The sequence below is a fragment of the Scyliorhinus torazame genome, chromosome 14 (genome assembly GCF_047496885.1).
Source record: "Scyliorhinus torazame isolate Kashiwa2021f chromosome 14, sScyTor2.1, whole genome shotgun sequence".
NCBI classification, from domain to species: Eukaryota; Metazoa; Chordata; class Chondrichthyes; order Carcharhiniformes; family Scyliorhinidae; genus Scyliorhinus; species Scyliorhinus torazame.
In genome coordinates this window covers 43070170-43089277 of record NC_092720.1, presented here as the reverse complement: position 1 = coordinate 43089277, position 19108 = coordinate 43070170, and the positions used below count along the sequence as shown (strand labels likewise).

General features: G+C 45.2%; 1 protein-coding gene across 2 annotated transcripts in view; it reads left to right on the top strand.

The window, feature by feature from the left end:
- Positions 1-19108, top strand: part of LOC140389288 (very long-chain specific acyl-CoA dehydrogenase, mitochondrial-like) — a 105737-nt gene that overhangs the window by 50323 nt on the left and 36306 nt on the right. For both annotated transcript variants that reach the window (XM_072473467.1, XM_072473466.1), the window contains exons 10-13: positions 6083-6187; positions 13769-13855; positions 18562-18624; positions 18958-19059. In XM_072473467.1, the coding sequence (XP_072329568.1) occupies positions 6083-6187; positions 13769-13855; positions 18562-18624; positions 18958-19059 (357 nt within the window). The remainder of the gene's footprint in view (positions 1-6082; positions 6188-13768; positions 13856-18561; positions 18625-18957; positions 19060-19108) is intronic.

The following is a 19108-nucleotide window of genomic DNA, read 5'->3' as shown; positions in this document are numbered from 1 at the left end:
GGTGCTGTTCCTCTAGTTTGCGCTGGGCTTCACTGGAACATTGCAGCAGGCCAAGGATGGACATGCAGACATGAGAGGTCTTGATTCTGCATGCAGACAGTCCGAAGATGTGCTGCAAAGTGGTCACCCAGTCTGCGTTTAGTCTCTCCAATATAGAGTAGACCGCATTGGGAGCAGCAAATAAGTTAAATTATCTGTCAATAGCTGTGCTTTTTCTGAAGCCTAAATGGAGATGATAAACTCTCTCCAATCTGTTGGTGGAGCTTTTCCTAGTCATGTGATTTTGACTTGAGCCGAGGCCAATAGTTTACATGTCATGTGAGAAGGAGTTTTTTTTTACTACAATAAATGGAATGGGAACCAGTCTAGCTATACCGTTGTTAAGATATTGGAGAAAAAGGAAGATTCAAGAATTGAATAAAATCGAGATAAACTTGAAATTGGGATGAAATAAAGTAAAGAAATTGGATAAAAAGGGAACTAATGAGTGCAGATGCCTGAAGGGGTGTTTTTTGATATGCAAATTAGCAAACCAGGAGGAAAACAAATGTTTACCTAAGTGACTAGGGGAAAGCAATGGTATAGAAATAGGTGTTAGAACTATAGAAGACGTGAACTCAAAGTGGAGAGAGAAGAATATAATTTGCATCTATATGTGAAAAGCCTGGTCCGAGGTGCGATTAAGATAGCATAACATCAAAGGAAAAGGACAGTAGGAGGATCTTTGAGTATAGCAGGAGAGATGCAGTTCCATCATAGCCACACACAGCTGAAGAAAGAGGGCGCTCCCGAAAACAAGTTGTTGCTAAAAGCTGCTGTTTTAAAAAAGAGTAGAACCTCTAAGCTGAAATGAAGTAGATCTTCCCAAACCTGGAAAATAACCTGTGGGTGGAAACTCGGTGTTGGATTTAACTCATAGAGTTATATAATATTGGAATGTTGTTTGGGAAAAGGGACATTTCTCACAGTTCAGGAACAAGGATTAACTTCATGAGGTACGACGTGCAAAGCCATATTGTAGTTCAGTGAACTGTTGTAGTGTACTGTAATCTTTTTGTTGTGTTTTATTTTATGTTAATAAATATTCTTTACTAATTGATTACAACAAGGCTGGACTGTTTCTCACAGGTTTACTCACATTGTACCAAATAAAAAATATTCACCATGAGGAACCGGGTTTTGGAATACCCTTGCATTCACCATCTGCAAGGTTATTAGCACCCTTTATCATATGAAATGGAATCTTAATTATGAACCCAGATCTTTCGATCTGCAAACAATTCAGGAAAAATCACCTAGTTGAACACCAGTGGGCAGATTACTGACTTAGAGACAGGAAGCCCAAGTTGGTGGCCCGGCATCTGTTTGTCCAGATGGCTTTGTTATGAATGTTTGTCTGAGCTCCAGGTCTCAACAATGGTTACCTCAGTAGGGTCTGTTCTCCCAAGTGGAAGTGAAGTGTTTACTTTGATAGATTGACATTATTATGAGATTATAATAAGTTATTCTTTCCTTGAACCCTTTTAATATCTGTATATTTGTCTGGACTAGACTAGGAACTGTGATTTGAGGTAGGCTTCTGTTTTTGATACTGTAATAGCTCTGTCTGATTGGCACTTTATAGGATTGTAAAAAGAGCAGTTTTATTTAAGCATATTTCAATGTGAGTTTTTTTAAATGAATGCTTTTCAAGATTGCCATTGTTAATATGTGGCTCACCGGTTTGATGGTGCACACTGGGTGAGTGGACATGGAGATACAGAAATTGGCAATGGAGGGCATGGAAGAGGCATGTTGGCATATAGGGAGCATGGAGGGGACATTGATTGCATTAAAGGTACTTGGAGCCAATGGAACCATGCAGAAGGCATGGGTAACATCTATTAAATATATCTTTCAAAAGGTTTCCAAATCCAGACTATGGTTTGCAACTCCTCTGAGGGATCAAGAAACGTGTGTTCTCGAGAAGTTGGACTGACCATGGTGGGATAGTGGTCGTGTAGGAAAGGGGGAGGTGGCACCAGGGGGAATGTGAGTTGGCTCACTCCTCTACCCTGATCCTATACTGCAAAAAATGCCAGTGCTGAGAATGTGGGCGGGAGATTGGGTCCCGCCAGCCATTTTTAAAGGCAGCAGAGTCAGCCTGATCTGTGAAAATTCAGCCCCAAATATGTCAGCAATTCCATTCTGAACTCCTCATGGCATGATCCTTTCTGGATTTAACTGATTCCACAGTGCTTGGCTGGATTTATAACAAGATGGTTCGTCCATGTGCTCTCTTGTCATTGAGAAATCTTCAGTTGTTGCATTATAATAATACTCCAGTGTGTTGTGAAATACTGAATTACTCCACAAGGTGAATTTTATGGAGTGCCTCAGTCCCCACCCACCCAACTAAAAGGTGGGTGTGAAGTGCACACACGATCCCGATTGTTACCCTCCAGCAATTTAATGCTGGGAGTAGTGTTAATTGCTTTAAGGTGAACAGGAAGCCGCACTTCAGAGATCTGCCACTCAATTCTTTTAAAAATTAATTTATGGGATGTGCGTGTCACTGGTTAGGCCAGCATTTATTGCCTATACCTAGTTGCCCTTCAGAAGGTGGTGGTGAGTTGCCTCCTTGAACTGCTGCAGTCCCTGCATGGTAGGTACACCCACTGTGCTGTTGGGATTTTGACCCAGCGACAGTGAAGGAAGAGCAATATAGTTCCAAGTCGGGGAGGTAAGTGACTTGAAGAGGAACCTCCAGGTTGTGGGTCTCTTGTCCTTCTAGATGGTAGTGGTCGTGGGTTTGGAAGATGCTGCCGAAGGAATCTTGGCAAGTTCCTGCTGTGCCCCTTGTAGATGGTACACCTGGATGGCACTGTTTGTCAGTGGTGGAGGGTTTGAATGTTTGTGGAAGGGGGAGCAATCAAGCAGGCTGCTTTGTCCTGGATGGTGTTGAGCTTCTTGAGTCTTGTTGGAGTGACAAATTGGATGGGCGACAGTTTGGAAGTTTCAGTATTGCCAGCCAGGAGTGGTGGCCGCTGCTGGGATGACAGGCAATCCCCAGTGCTGAGGAGTACAGGTCTCAGTGAGAGGACGGGGCAGAAGGTGGGTGAGGTGGGGGCCGGATTCAAGACGTGGGGTGATGACCTTTCGAGAGGCTGCTTTCGATGATCCCAGGGGGCCTGCAAATTATGCCCCCCACAATTGCATAACACCAGTATACACAGCTAATGGTGCTGGGTTTCCTGCATAGCCAGGGCTTCTTGTCACTGTGGATAAAATATCAGCGGCGGCACGTTGAGGTTCTCAAGTGGTCACTAATTGATCAGTTAGGGGCTCAGTAGACCCAAGATCAGACAGGTGTCCAATGCCTGCCCTGCCACCTGTTGGGGTGGGTGATTAGGTGGTGGGGAGGCCACCCTCTGGACTATACATTCAAACCCACCGGTAGGGAAGCATAAAATCCAGCCTCAGGTCTCAACCTAAGCCCAATCCCTGTTTCAACATTTTTTTTCAGTATGCAGTCTGAACTTCTGAGTATTAGTGCTGGGAAGAAGTAGGAAGAACTGGTTAAAAGGTTCTAGTAGCTTGGAGTGTTCCAGTAATGGATACTCCACAATACTGGATTCTAATATCCAGCACAATTGGATCAGAGGAATCAGGAGCAATGGGAGATTCTGAGGATAATGCCACCTCACTGCTTTGACCTCCTTATAAAGGACCAGGCTACCAGGCAGTGGATGTGACTTGCTCCTGCCCCAATTGCAGGGCCTAATCATTGGATCAGACACCGAGAGGTGGTACCTAACTCCCAAAAATACATGGCTAGCAGTCATGTCAGAAGGTTAAATCAACAAAATCTGAAATAGGAATCCAGTGTGTCTTGAGCCCACCCAATTCAAGGTTTATTAAAGGCAGGATGAGGATGGACAACCAATTCACTCACGAGAAACAAATTGGTGATCTAAATATTGTAATGAGGCTGCTTACCTTCATTTTAGCAGTCATTCTATTTTTAGCTTATTTTGGCTGGTTTTCCCAGTCAAGCCTGGTAAACTAGGCTTCAGCAAGGAGGGGAGAAGGGCTGAACCCATAGATATGTGTCATTACATTGCTGCTTGTGGGCGGGTAGGGTGGAGTAACACTTCCTCCAGGTACAACAAACCTCTTGGTACACCCATCTCCCCTGTCCCAATGATCTGTGTGTTCCCCCCCCCACCCCCCCAAACATCGGGCCCATCAATCACCGTTGATACACCCTCAAGATCAGACTGCCCTGCCTGATGAATAACCACCATGTGATGTGCCCCCATAAATGGGTCCCCCTCTGACCGCCACTGGATTTCCCATAACCACCATTTGAATCCCTGACCACCATCTGCAAGCCCTTGCCCCAATGAGCATTATCTGCAACACCTCAACCAAAATTGACGACCATTGACCACCATTGGAATCCCACTCATAATCGAGCCTCCGACCGTCACTGGGCGGCCATAGGTCAATTCCAGTGATTGAGAACCCCCACCACCATCACATTCCCTTGCAATCTGGACTCTCCCTGGTGATTCTTTAGGGCATCCCCACCCAAGTAACCTGAACTCAGGCAGATTATTATTTGAATGGGTGTAAATTGAGAGAGGTGGATACTCAGTGAGACCTTGATGTCCTTGTGCATCAGACGCTGAAAGTAAGCGTTCAGGCACCGCTGGCAGTAAAGGAGGCAAATTGTATGTTGGCCTTCATAGCGAGAGGATTTGAGAGGATTCCTGCAATTGTATAGGGCATTGGTGAGGCCACACCTGGAGTATTGTGTGCAGTTTTGGTGTCCTTATCTGAGGAAGGATATTCTTGCGATGGAGAGAGTGCAGCAAAGGTTTAGCAGGCTGATTCCTGGGAGGGCAGGACTGTCATATGAGGAGACGCTAAGTCAGTTCGAATTATATTCATTGGAGGTTAGAAAAGTGAGAGGGGATCGCATAGAAACTTATAAAATTCGAAAGATTAGGCAGGGTAGATTCAGAAGGAATGTTCCTGATGGTGGGGGAGTCCAGTACTAGGGGTCATAGTTTGAGGTTAAGGGGTAAACCTTTTAGGACTGGGTAAGAAGTCTTACAACACCAGGTTAAAGTCCAACAGGTTTGCTTCGGATCACTAGCTTTCAGACTGAGGTGAGCAGATATTTCTTCACCCAGAGAGTGTTGAATTTGTGGAATTCAGTACCACAAAAGAAGTTGAGGTGAAAATGTTGTGTACTTTCAATAAGGAATTAGATAAAGCTCTTGGGACTAAAGGGGTCAAGGAATATGGGGTCAAGATATTGAACTTGATGATGAGCCATGATCATAATGAATGGTGGAGAGGCTCAAAGGGCCGAATGGCCTCCTCCTGCTTCTGTATGTTTCCTACAATCAGGATCCTCCCCCGGTTCAGAATGCACAATGATTTCTCTCACTCTCTCAAGGCTTCGCGTTAAGGCCCTCTCCACTCCAGAAGGCCCCAGTCTTTCAATGAGGGTGCATCTTAGCGGGAAGCTGATAGGAAAAGATTTAAAGAAGCCCTGTCATTGGACACTGCAGGAAGTTAAATAATCTGTTCTCCCCCAGTTTTGCCAACTTCACTGTGGAAACCACCCCCATCCCACGCAGAACTTGTCTCCAGGCTAAAACTCCAGGACCAATTGTCCTACTTCAATTTTTGCCTTTGTCGTGCTTTGCCCACTCCAGACATTCAGCTAGACTTGAGGAAATTCTGGGTCAGTACACGGTTTTAAGGTGTATCTGTACTATACAGAGGGAGAGAGTGAAAAAACATTTCACGTGGAATACCACCAGCCACACCTTGTTAAAAGTTAATGAAAGAGTTTAAACATAACAGATGTGGGTGAGCAAGAGAAAAACTTATATAATTAAGATAGCAGATTGAATCAAGTTTGGTTCTGATAGTGCTTTCACTGCAAAGGAGCAGAAACGTCAAGTCTGATGTGAACAGGAACTAGAGCAATAACTCCACTTGTAATGTTCTGTTTCTTTTTAACTTTAATGGTCATGATTGTTTATCTTGTACCTTTTTGTATTTTCTTTTGTGACTTTAATAGGTAGACCATGCTGCCAATCGAACACAATTTGGTAGCAAAATTCACGAGTATGGTCTCATTCAAGAGAAAATTGCAACAATGGCTATGCAGCAGTATGTAACTGAGGTAAACGTTCCATAAAGACAGTTCTCTCAAATCTCCCTAGGTTGCATGTAATTGAGTCATACAGATCAGAAAGTCTCAGGTTTGATCAGCAGCTTCACCAAGCTTGCTTCTCAATCTTTTTTCAGTGACAACATGTTCCATTTACACAATTGCTCCACATAATGTAATCCCTGCATTCTCTTGATCATTCTGACTGCTCTGTTCAATAGCTGCCATACCCTTTTGGGGCTGTGGGGACCAGATCTGTACCCAATACTCCTAGTGCTTGAGTTCCAATGATTCCTAAAGTGTTCAGGTTACTTCATATGGTGGGGTTCTCCAATCTCCCAGCCGCGTGTTTCTTGGTGGTGCGCTGGTAGAGTGATTCTAACCTCATTTAGTCGACTGCCACCAAGCATTGTTACAATAGCTTCAGTTATTCTCAATTAGATCCCCTGTGTTATTTATCTTCCCAATTAAGTAATAATTCCTTCCTGGATTGTTTGTCATCATGTGGATTTTCTCCACATTGAATTTGATCTTCCATGTGTTTGTATGCTCAAATCCTCCTCTGGCTTATCCTGTTCAGCTGTCGAGCCTGCCACCTTTATTAGCTCAGGGGAGTCAGAGTTTTGTAGACCACAAATGTATCCGAATCGAGTTGGTACAAAAGCAATTTTGGTTTATTGCAACGTAAAGGTATTTACAATATACGCCAGATTCCAGCCGGGTCTGTCCAGTCGGTTCCATCCCTGGCTGACTTTATACTGAATTTAACCATGGCTAACCTCGTCTCCCTGCCCCCTTAACGAGGGAGCCCCTATTCGGCGAGACTCAAGGCGATAGTGATTGCTTCCACCGCACAGATCTCATCCAGGTTATAATTCAGAGCCAAGATGATGGCTCTCAGCAGGCACCCCTCTTTTCAATGCCTGGTACCTTGATAAGACGCTTTGTGTGCCTTTGAATGTGGGACATTAAATTCCACCCTTTAGAAGATGTGGAGAAGATTTTTCCATTGGTAGGAATACTTGATGGGCCAAATTGCCTACTTCTACTGCTAAGTCTTATGGTTTTACCTTATGAAAGGTTTCCTGAACTCCAAGTTCATCTTTTCCCTTATCATATCCCGATCAACATCCTGACATCACATTGCAGTGATATCCAGGTAGATCACAGGGGATCGTCAATTGATCTCCCCGTGGGGTTTGTGGAATATGATTTCCCTTATTGAGAGGGCAGAGCCTCACCTAATGGGGATCGAGCGGCGGGACTTAAAAACCAGTAACCCAGACCCGTTCCGGTATTCCTGATGGTCCTGGGCTGGGACACAAGCTTTGTACGCCGTGGCAACGGATCCCTTTCGTTCGTGGGACCCAAGAGGTGAAGTAATCAGTGGGGAGCGTAGCTGCTTAGGAATACAAAAAAACACGAACAGACAAAACCCAAGAGTGATTACGATTGTCCCCATCCCACAAAATATGACACAGTGTATGGAAAGGCTCAGTAAACCAAGGTCCACCACACTAAGAAAACAAAAAGGGACGGTCAATAGAGAATTAAAGGTGCTATATTTAAATGCGCGCAGTGTACGGAACAAGGTAGATGAGCTTGTGGCCCAGATTGTGACTGGCAGGTATGATGTGGTAGGCATCACAGAGACATGGTTGCAGGGGGTTCAGGACTGGCATTTAAACATCCAGGGATTCACAACCTATCGAAAAGACAGACAGGTAGGCAGAGGGGGCGGGGTTGCCTTGTTAATTAGGAATGAAATTAAATCAATAGCACTAAACGACATAGGGTCAGATGATGTGGAGTCTGTGTGGGTAGAGTTGAGGAACCACAAAGGCAAAAAAAACATAATGGGAGTTATGTACAGGCCTCCTAACAGTGGTCAGGACCGGGGGCACAAAATGCACCACGAAATAGAAAGTGCATGTCAGAAAGGCAAGGTCACAGTGATCATGGGGGACTTCAATATGCAGGTGGACTGGGTAAATAATGCTGCCAGTGGACCCAAGGAAAGGGAATTCATTGAATGTTTACAGGAGGGCTTTTTGGAACAGCTTGTGATGGAGCCCACGAGGGAACAGGTCATTCTGGACTTAGTGGTATGTAATGAGCCAGACTTGATTAAAGATCTTAAAGTAAGGGAGCACTTAGGAGGCAGTGATCATAATATGGTCGAATTCAATCTCCAATTTGAAAGAAAGAAGGTAGAATCAGATGTAAAGGTGTTACAGTTAAATAAAGGTAACCACAGGGACATGAGGGAGGAACTGACGAAAATCGACTGGGAGCAGAGCCGAGTGGGAAAGACAGTAGAACAGCAATGGCAGGAGTTTCTGGGAGTAATTGAGGACACAGTACAGAGATTCATCCCAAAGAAAAGAAAGGTTATCAGAGGGGGGATTAGGCAGCCATGGCTGACAAAGGAAGTTAGGGAATGCATCAAAGCAAAAGAGAAAGCCTATAATGTGGCAAAGAGTAGTGGGAAGTCAGAAGATTGGGAAGGCTACAAAAACAGAGGATAACAAAGAGAGAAATAAGGAAAGAGAGGATCAAATTTGAAGGTAGGCTAGCCAGTAACATTAGGAATGATAGTAAAAGTTTCTTTAAATACATTAAAAACAAACGGGAGGCAAAAGTTGACATTGGGCCGCTCCAAAATGACGCTGGTAATTTTGTGATGGGAGACAAGGAAATAGCTGAGGAACTGAATAAGTACTTTGCGTCAGTCTTCATAGTAGAAGACATGAGTAATATCCCAACAATTCTGGAGACTCAGGGGGCAGAGTTGAATATGGTAGCCATCACAAAGGAGAAAGTGCTAAAGAAGCTAAGAGGTCTAAAAATTGATAAATCTCCGGGCCCAGATGGGCTACATCCTAGAGTTCTAAAGGAGATAGCTGAAGAAATAGTGGAGGCGTTAGTTATGATCTTTCAAAAGTCACTGGAGTCAGGGAAAGTCCCAGAGGATTGGAAAATCGCTGTTGTAACCCCCCTGTTCAATAAGGGAACAAGGAAAAAGATGGAAAATTATAGGCCAATTAGCCTAACCTCGGTTGTTGGCAAGATTCTAGAATCCATTGTTAAGGATGAGATTTCTAAATTCTTGGAAGTGCAGGGTCGGATTAGGACAAGTCAGCATGGATTTAGTAAGGGGAGGTCGTGCCTGACAAACCTGTTAGAGTTCTTTGAAGAGATAACAAATAGGTTAGACCAAGGAGAGCCAATGGATGTTATCTATCTTGACTTCCAAAGGGCCTTTGATAAGGTGCCTCACGGGAGACTGCTGAGTAAAATAAGGGCCCATGGTATTCGAGGCAAGGTACTAACATGGATTGACGATTGGCTGTCAGGCAGAAGGCAGAGAGTTGGGATAAAAGGTTCTTTTTCGGAATGGCAACCCGTGACGAGTGGTGTCCCGCAGGGTTCAGTGTTGGGGCCACAGCTGTTCTCTTTATATATTAACGATCTAGATGACGGGACTGGGGGCATTCTGGCTAAGTTTGCCGATGATACAAAGATAGGTGGAGGGGCAAGTAGTATGGAGGAGGTGGGGAGGCTGCAGAAAGATTTAGACAGTTTAGGAGAGTGGTCCAAGAAATGGCTGATGAAATTCAACGTGGGCAAGTGCGAGGTCTTGCACTTTGGAAAAATTTTGTGAGCAATTTTGGGCCCCACACCTCAGGAAGGACATACTGGCACTGGAGCGGGTCCAGCGGAGATTTACACGGATGATCCCAGGAATGGTAGGCCTAACATACGATGAACGTCTGAGGACCCTGGGATTATATTCATTGGAGTTTAGGAGGTTGAGGGGAGATCTAATAGAAACTTACAAGATAATGAATGGCTTAGATAGGGTGGATGTAGGGAAGTTGTTTCCATTAGCAGGGGAGACTAGGACCCGGGGGCACAGCCTTAGAATAAAAGGGAGTCACTTTAGAACAGAGATGAGGAGAAATTTCTTCAGCCAGAGAGTGGTGGGTCTGTGGAATTCATTGCCACAGAGGGCGGTGGAGGCCGGGACGTTGAGTGTCTTTAAGACAGAAGTTGATAAATTCTTGATTTCTCGAGGAATTAAGGGCTATGGAGAGAGAGCGGGTAAATGGAGTTGAAATCAGCCATGATTGAATGGTGGAGTGGACTCGATGGGCCGAATGGCCTTACTTCCGCTCCTATGTCTTATGGTCTTATGGTTACTGGAATAAACCTGAGTTTGTTTATAGCCTGTCCTTGGTGGAGCTATTACATTGGCAATGAGGAATAAAAGCTGGATTCCTGAGCTACTAAATGAAACAACTAGCTCTTCAGTAAACAACAAAACAAAAAAAGAAGAAATGCCTTTTTTTGTTAAGCTCGAGCCTGATGATGTTAATGTAGGGGACTTGGCCCAATATGCGGAGTGCATGCATGATTTCTTCCGGGCTAATAACGTTGTGGGGAATTAAATCAAAATGTAATCCTCCTGACACTGTGCGGTGACCCGACATGCAGCATAATAAGAATCCTAACCTACCCAGAGGCCCGTGACTTCAAAACCTTTGAAGAGCTCATATACCTAGTGTGAGGTCACTATGACCCGAAGCCATCAATCATCCTCCAAGGATATCATTTTAATATGGCAGGGAGGACCCCGGGAGAACCATCACTAAATTTGTATGGAAATTGGCAGAATTCTGTGAATTCAAACTGTCCCTGACCGAGATGCTATGTGATAGACTGCTGTGTGGAATAAACAATGTCACGACTCAAAAGATCTCAAGAAGGCCATGAGGTAGCCCTGTCCATGGAAAACTCTGAGAAAGGGGCTCAGGAACTACAGGGACACTGGCAGTAGTGTCCTCAGGTTGGGGGAGGGGCCAAACATAGAGAAGTCCATACCTCAGATGAAGGCAACGCCCATTACCTACCCAAAACTATGTAGCGGCTTTCTGGCGGACAAAGAAAGCATGTGACAACTCCAGGTATACCAGAGAAACCACTCCAGAGGAATGCAAGTGCCAGCTGATGAACTAATGTAAACACTGCAGAAGAGCACACCCTAGATGAGGTTGCTTGATTCGGCAATACACATATTACCCAGGCAAGAAGCTAAGGCCAGCACAGGCTCATACCATTCAGGCATGTCCATTTCCAGATACAGAGTCAATGCAGTGGAACTGCATCATCACAACTATGGTCTCCCCAATAATAATAAAGCTACTCATGAATCGTTCCCCACTAGAGATGGAGATGGACACAGGGCTGCTGTTACTGTCATTGGAGAACAGACATTTAATTGCCTCTGGACCGGCGTCCTACCTTTAGGTTTATGGGGTACCAGAGCTAGATTACCGCTGACACAGGGGAACCTTTACGAATTATGGGAACCATGACAACCCTGATGACCTACAGGCAACAGTCAGCCCGACTTGCACCCATTGTCATCAAGGACCTGGACTAAGTCTCAAGGGCATATTGACTCCAGTGGATAAGACTAGATTGGCTGGAAATTTTTAGATTGGGTGTTGGAGGACTCTATGAAATTATCGGTAAATACCCTCATGTCTTCCAAGAGGGCTTTGGAAACATAAAAGGAGGCAGAGCCAGATCTACGTTGACCCCGAGGCCATACCAAAATACTTACGAGCATGACCAGTCTCACACTAGAAAGTAGGAGCTGAACTTGAATGGAAAACCTTGGAATAATAAGACCCGTGCAATTCACGGAGTGGTCCACACCTGTTGTTACTTTGCGAGAATTGCAAAGTCACAGTCAACAGGCTCTCAAAACTGGACAGGTATCCCATTCCATGCATAGAGGACTTTTCTTCCAAACTAACAGGTGGCCAGACCATCACAAAATTAGATATGATTAGATACGTCTACCTCCAGCTCAAACTAGATGAAATATCCCATAAATACATCAACTCAACACACATAAAGGCCTGTATGAGGATACAGGCCTGCTGTTTGGAGCCTCATCAGCATGCACCCTATTTCAGCGAGTTATGGAAAAGTTCCAAGGATTGCGCTAGGTGGCGGTGTACCTCGATGACGTTTTGATAACAGTGACTACAGAGCAAGAGCACCTAGCAAATTTGGATGAGGTCTTTTGGCAGTTTTTAAACACGGGGTACATCTTAAACCCAAGTGAGCAGGGTAACCTATTTAAGATACCAAGTGGACAAGAAAGGTCTTCACCCCGTTGAGGACAAGGTCAAAGTTATTCAGGAAGCGCCTATCCCACAAAATACCAGGGAACTGTAATCCTTCCTTGGACTGGTGAATTATTGTGGGAAATTCATCCCAAACCTGGCCTCTCTGAAGAAATACCAGAAATGGTTTTGGCAGGTGCCACAGGAAGGCTTTGAGAAAGTAAAACGGCAGCTATTATCATTTAATGTTTTGACCCATCATGATTCTAAGAAGGAGCTCATAATGATGTGTGACATCTCTCCCTATGGAGTTGGGGTGGTACTCTCGCATCGTTGGGAAGATGGCAGAATCTCATCCAATGGGGACCAACTGGCAGGACTTTAAAACCTGTAACCCAGACCCGCTCCGGTATTCCTGATGGTCCCGAGCTGGGAGGCAAGTTTTGTACGTCATGGCATCGGCTTCTTTTTGTTCCGAGAATAAACCTGAGTTTTTTATAGCCTGACCTTGGCAGAGTTATTACACACAACTTCAAAGCGAGTTAGCAAGTTTGATTGGCAAGACCTACCCTATAATCTATATTATTTCTACAAAAGTCTCAGATGCATCTTATTTAGCCTGTGATTTATTTACCCTCTCACAACTGTGTGACATGTTGGGAGTAATGTGAAGAATGTCACAACTTATCTGTGAAATAGGCTCCATCTACTTCCCTTTCCAGAAGTTACCTATCAACTCCTTGATCATTTCAGAAGTTGCCACTTTTTGGTTGTTGTGCATCAGCAGTCAATTGTGTTATCAAAGTATGGTGCACACTGCAAACATTTTCATTCAGAATAAATTTAAAAGATGCATTTCAATCAAGAATACTATTGCAGTAGAGGAGTTGCAACTTACAATTGTGATCGCTGTAATGCCTTGCCACATAAAGCCGCAAAGAATCTTAGCAATCTGGGTGTCAGGTGGCATAGCTTAACTGTCAGGTGCCAATTTGGCCCTTGTATTTTTTTTCTCCATTTGTACAGCATTCCAGAGGAGATTCATCCCACTGAACTAATTTTTTTTTCTTTTTAATAAATTTCGAGTACTCAATTCATTTTGTCCAATTTAGCGTGGCCAGTCCACCTATCCTGTATATCTTTGGGTTGTGGGACGAAACCCACGCAAACACGGGGAGAATGTACAAACTCCACACGGACAGTGACCCAGGACCAGGATCGAACCTGGGACCTCGGCGCCTTGAGGCAGCAGTGCTAACAATGGCGCCACCGTGTTGCCCAAAACTAATTTGATTATTAAAAGGTTTAAGTATTTCTTTTTGAGCTTGACAAGAATAAAGAGTCTACACTAAATGCACAATTCCATTATAAGCTTTCGTAAGTAAAAGATCTAACTGTGAAGTAATTCATGACATAATACTTTCCTTACTGAAGCTCATGTGTATTTCTGCAGTCGATGGCTTATATAGTCAGTGGAAATATGGATGCAGGCGCGAGTGAATTCCAGATTGAAGCTGCAATTAGCAAAGTCTTTGCTTCAGTGAGTATTGACATAAAGAAGTGCTGTTTTGATTGTATCTTGTTGCAATTCTTATTACCTATATTCCTTTGTGACAAAACTTTTTTATTTGCTTGGTCCATCCTGAAATTACATTCTAGAATGTACTAAAATGAATCTTTGATAAAGACAACCGTGTCAGAGCACACAATGATGGCAGAGTAGTGGTTTGTGTTTTCCATTTGCTGCAGAGTGAGTTTCTGTGCTCAGTTACACCACTGGGGAAGGGTGTTGAGCTGGAGCCAGGGATTTCCTCAAAGGGACTGAGAAGAAGGCAAAGATGCCTCCTGGTAGTCAGTTAAAGAGCAGGACTGGAATCCAACCTCTTAATGAGTTGGAGTGATATTTCACCTGAGAAAACAAAGGGAAGAATAAAATGTAAACAAGAAAGAGGGGGCAGGATTGTCCAATAATGGGGCTATGTCTCCACTCCAGTGTCAAAACACGGGTGTTTCTCTCTGGACTTTTCTGGAGAAAGTCCAGAGTGATTCTCCTACCTGAAGGGGGTTAGCAGGGCCCCAGAGTACTCCTCGCAGCTCTGGCTGACGATATGGGACCCTGCACTTCCGATCGGGAGTCCGCGCATGTGTACGGTGGTGGTCTACGGTGGACCGGCCCTGGAAATAAAGGCCTCCCTGAGATCGCGCGCGCCCGTGGATCGGTGGCCCCCAATCGCTAGCCTGGCCGTCCGTGAGGTCCCCCCCCTGCCCCGGTGAAGGATCTCCCCACCGGGGCAGCTGCGGATGGACTCCGCAACCGCCACTGGCCGTTCCCGACAGGCAAAACGTGGTTAGAACCACATAGTTGGGAACTCGGCCAGTTTTTGTCGGAGAATCGCCGTGGGGGCCTCTGTCAATGGCCCCCTACCCGCGAAGAGTAGATCACGAGCGTGCGATTCATGGCAATTCTCTGGGGACCGAAGAATCACGGGAGCAGCGTTGCGCCGGTTTTCGCCGTCAACGCCCATTCTCCGCTCCCGCGCCGATCGCGATCTAGGCGCGTAGGCTCAGCGAATTCCGTCCATGATTTGGCAGTGTCTCTCAATCAAATCATGCTCATTTCCAAACTGATTTTCAAACAGCACTCTGGATGTACCTGCACCAGGTACTGGAATATTCAAGATGATGACTCACCACCACTTTCTCAAGGGTAATTAGGGAAAGGCAATAAATACTGGCATTGTCAGTAACATCCAGATACCATGAGAAAATGGCAAGCTTTACCATGAGAAATTTCCAATTTTGTTTGTTTTTATTTTTTCATGAATTGGAGGCATCATTGTCGAGACCAGTAGTTGTTGCCCATCCCTGCCCTTGAGAAGGTGCTGGTGAGCTACCTTCTTGAAGCACTGCAGTCCATGTGGCGCAGATACACCCACAGAGCTATTAGAAAGGGAATTCAAGGATTTTGATCCAGTGACAGTGAAGGAACAATGATATAGTTCTAAGTCAGGATGGTGTGTGACTTGAAGGGGAACTTCCATATGGTGGTGTTCCCATGTGTCTATAGCCTTAGATGATGGAGATTGGAAGGACGTGTTGAAGGAACCTTGGTTGATTCCTGCACCTTGTATATGAAATGAAATGAAAATCGCTTATTGTCACAAGTAGGCTTCAATGAAGTTACTGTGAAAAGCCCCTAGTCGCCACATTCCGGCGCCTGTTCGGGGAGGCTGTTACGGGAATCGAACCGTGATGCTGGCCTGCCTTGGTCTGCTTTAAAAGCCAGCGATTTAGCCCAGTGTGCTAAACCAGCCCCTAGTGTGCTAAACCAGCCCCTGGTATGTGTACAGCTGCTGCCACTGTGCACCAGTGGTGGATGGAGTGAATGTTAAAATTGGTGGATGGTGTGCCGATCAAGTGGGCTGCTTTGTCATGGGTGACGTTTAGCTCTTGAGTGTTGTTGGAGCTGCAAGGGGTGAGTATTCCATCACACGCCTGACTTGTGTCTTTTAGATGGCTGATACATATTCGAGAGTCAGGAGATGAGTTACTTGTCATAATACACACCAGTATATCATGGTGCAGATATACACACTGATGGACACACAGTTGACCAATCAACACACACAACACTGCAGCCAATCACCAGTTAGAGCACACTCTCTATATAGACAGAGGGCATCAGAGTTCCTGCTCATTCGGGATGCAGCTTCTCAGAAGGACAGAGCTTACAGCTTACAGCACAGATCTTCACCATGTGCTGAGTGCATAGACTGGTTAGGACAGGCATAGGTCTTTAGTTTAATCTAACATCGTGTTAACCCACAGTGAAAGTATGTTCAACAGTTTCTAACTTAATAAAATAGTGTTGTACTATTTTAAGTGTTGGTGGCCTGTATGTGTTCCACGGATCCAGAGCACCCAACACATCATGGTACCAGTAGTTGAGGGATGTTAGAACTTCTTAGACCTACCTGAAAATGATCTGCCTTCCACCAGCATACAGCCAGCCTGCAAAATGGACCGCGTCCGCCCGCCGCCGCTGCTCCGCATCACCGGTAACTTCGGGGCCAACTGGAAGATATTCAAACAACGCTTCCAGCTCTACCTTGAAGCCACAGACCGGGAAGCTGCCTCAGACACCAGGAAGATCGCTCTCTTCCTATCCACAGCTGGGGAACATGCCATCCACATTTTCAATTCTCTCACCTTTGCTGATGGTGAAGATAAATCAAAATTCAAGACAGTCCTCCTTAAGTTTGACAGTCACTGCGACATCAAGGTGAATGAAAGTTTCGAGCGCTATATATTCCAACAGCGTTTGCAGGGTAAGGATGAACCGTTCCAGTCCTTTCTCACCCACCTCCGTGTTAAGTAATGGGTTAAGAGACATTGCAATTAGTTGTCTCATTTATGTTAAGTATCCATTAATTGACACTGATATGTAAAGGGGCTTCAGGTGGCCTCTGTCAGGTGGTGTGTTGTTAAGAGTTTTGAGCAGAGGCTGTGGAAGTGAAATAAATGGTGTTTGGTGAAAAGGAACAAGAACTTTATACTCTTCATATCACAGCAACTAAAACGGATAACACTCCGCATCCTTGCGCAGTCCTGTAATTACGGGCCCACCTCCGACTCCATTTTACGCGACCAGATCGTTTTCGGTGTTCAGTCGGACCCCCTACGCCAGCAGCTCCTCAGGGTAAAGCAGCTCACCCTAGCGATTGCCATCGAGACCTGCGTGCTAGATGAACACTCCACTAGTCAGTATTCCCACATCCAAGTGGCTGAAACGGCGCGGCAAGGTCCCCATGAGGCAGAATGGGTCCAAGCAATCGAGCAACTCCAGGGCCTCAGCCTGGATGAGGGTGGCCATTTTGCGCGCTTTTCGCGGACTCCCGCGCTTGTGCGCACCGAGCGGGGCGACGGATTGGGGCAAAAGTACGCCGCACACAAGAACGGCAGGGACAGGGTTTTTCTCGGCATCGGCCGATTCGGCAGTTTGCGCCCGGTGACCCAGTGTTCGTTCGCAATTTTGCTGGTGGTGCCCAGTGGGTCCCTGGCGTAATCTTTCGCCAAATGGGCCCTATATCTTACCAGGTGCTAGCCCAGGGTCGGCTCCAGCGCAACATGTAGACCACGTTCGGTCCAGAAGACTATCCCTTCCAAAGATTCCCCGCCTCCGGAGCTAATTTCTACAGCCGCAGAGACCAGAGACAATGGAAAGTAGTCCTCACAATCTTCCTCTGGTACCTCACTCAAAGCCTGCGCAGGTCGTTACAGAACCGCGCGGAGATAGAGACGCCGAGATGACAGAGGCAGCAGACTCTGACTCCGAGTTGGAGACACAGGACGCATCAGAGGGGGAATCCTCGGGCCCACGGGCCGTGGATGTACAACCGTTACGCCGTTCATCACGGAAGCGCCGGTCTCCGTCTCGTTACACGCCGCCCGATCCAGCGCCTCGTGCAAATGGTGTCCGGCCTGCGGCAAAACGAGTCCATCGCCCCCCTTCGCCAGGGTCTTCGGTGGATTCCTTGGACTTTGGGGGGGGAGGGATGTTATAACCTGCCTGCTTACCATTGGCTGGGGACTAATGACAATCCCACAATCCTGTGGGAGTATGAGCTTCCCCAATGAGGGGGGCGGAGAAATCATTAGCAGACTCCCTGAACAAATAAAGCTGGCCAGTTTGGAACCAGCAGGAAGGAGTAAGCAGCAAGTGAGGTTGCTGCTGTTGTGTATATATATGGTATTGTAAATAAATGTTATTTGTTTGTATCCTTGAAACTCGTGCTGGATTCTTCGTGGCCCTCACAAAACAGATCATAGAATATTTACAATAAAATTGTAATTGTTTAAAATAGACCTCTTTGTATATCAAATAAGGTTTCCTCTTTTTAAAGATAATACATGAATTATGTGCAGCTTTGGCAATATCTAGGAGCCCTAAATTAGACTTCGGTCAGAGAGAGTACCGATGGTGTTTGAACTTACCAACCTGTGATTAGCTTTGCATATCTCATTTAGGACCCACTGTGCTATTTCTCCAGTTCATCTCTAATACCCTTACACTAGGTGAGTGCAAACCCTGATGAAATTATTGAGAGACGCTCTGGCAGATATCACAGCAAGGAATTATCATTTTGAATGAAATACTTGATGAGTTAAATCACAGATTGAAAAGAAATGATCAATGAAAAAACTTCTGTCCGGTTATCAAGTCCATTCTTTTCATTTTCTCTCCAGGAGGCTGCTTGGTATGTGACTGATGAATGTATTCAGATCCTCGGAGGAATGGGATATATGCAGGTACTGTAGGTGTATATAGTGGTTCTGGATACTGTGTGACCTAAATGTATATGCTGAATAGAATGTACAATGATATTGTAGGATGCATGAATTTCCTACTTTTATGAAGGAACTGTAGAAGTTTTATGAAGCTACTGTAGGGGGCGAATAGGAGGTAACAATGATGGTTATTTGCAGAATGACTTGTTCTTGTCTTTCGGTACGACACACTATTAGATAAAAAATATCTAAGAGTTGGAATCTACAGATACAAATAGAATACATGTATATGCTTTGTACCCAGTATGTCTGTTTGTGCTGCATACATATTTTTACTTCTTTGCCATTCGATAGGAAACAGGTATAGAGAGAGTGATGAGAGATCTGCGCATCTTCCGTATTTTTGAGGGCACCAACGACATCCTCCGATTGTTTATTGCACTAACTGGTATTCAAGTAAGTTGTGACTGCTTACACAATGTGGTAATATTATGACAAAGAATAT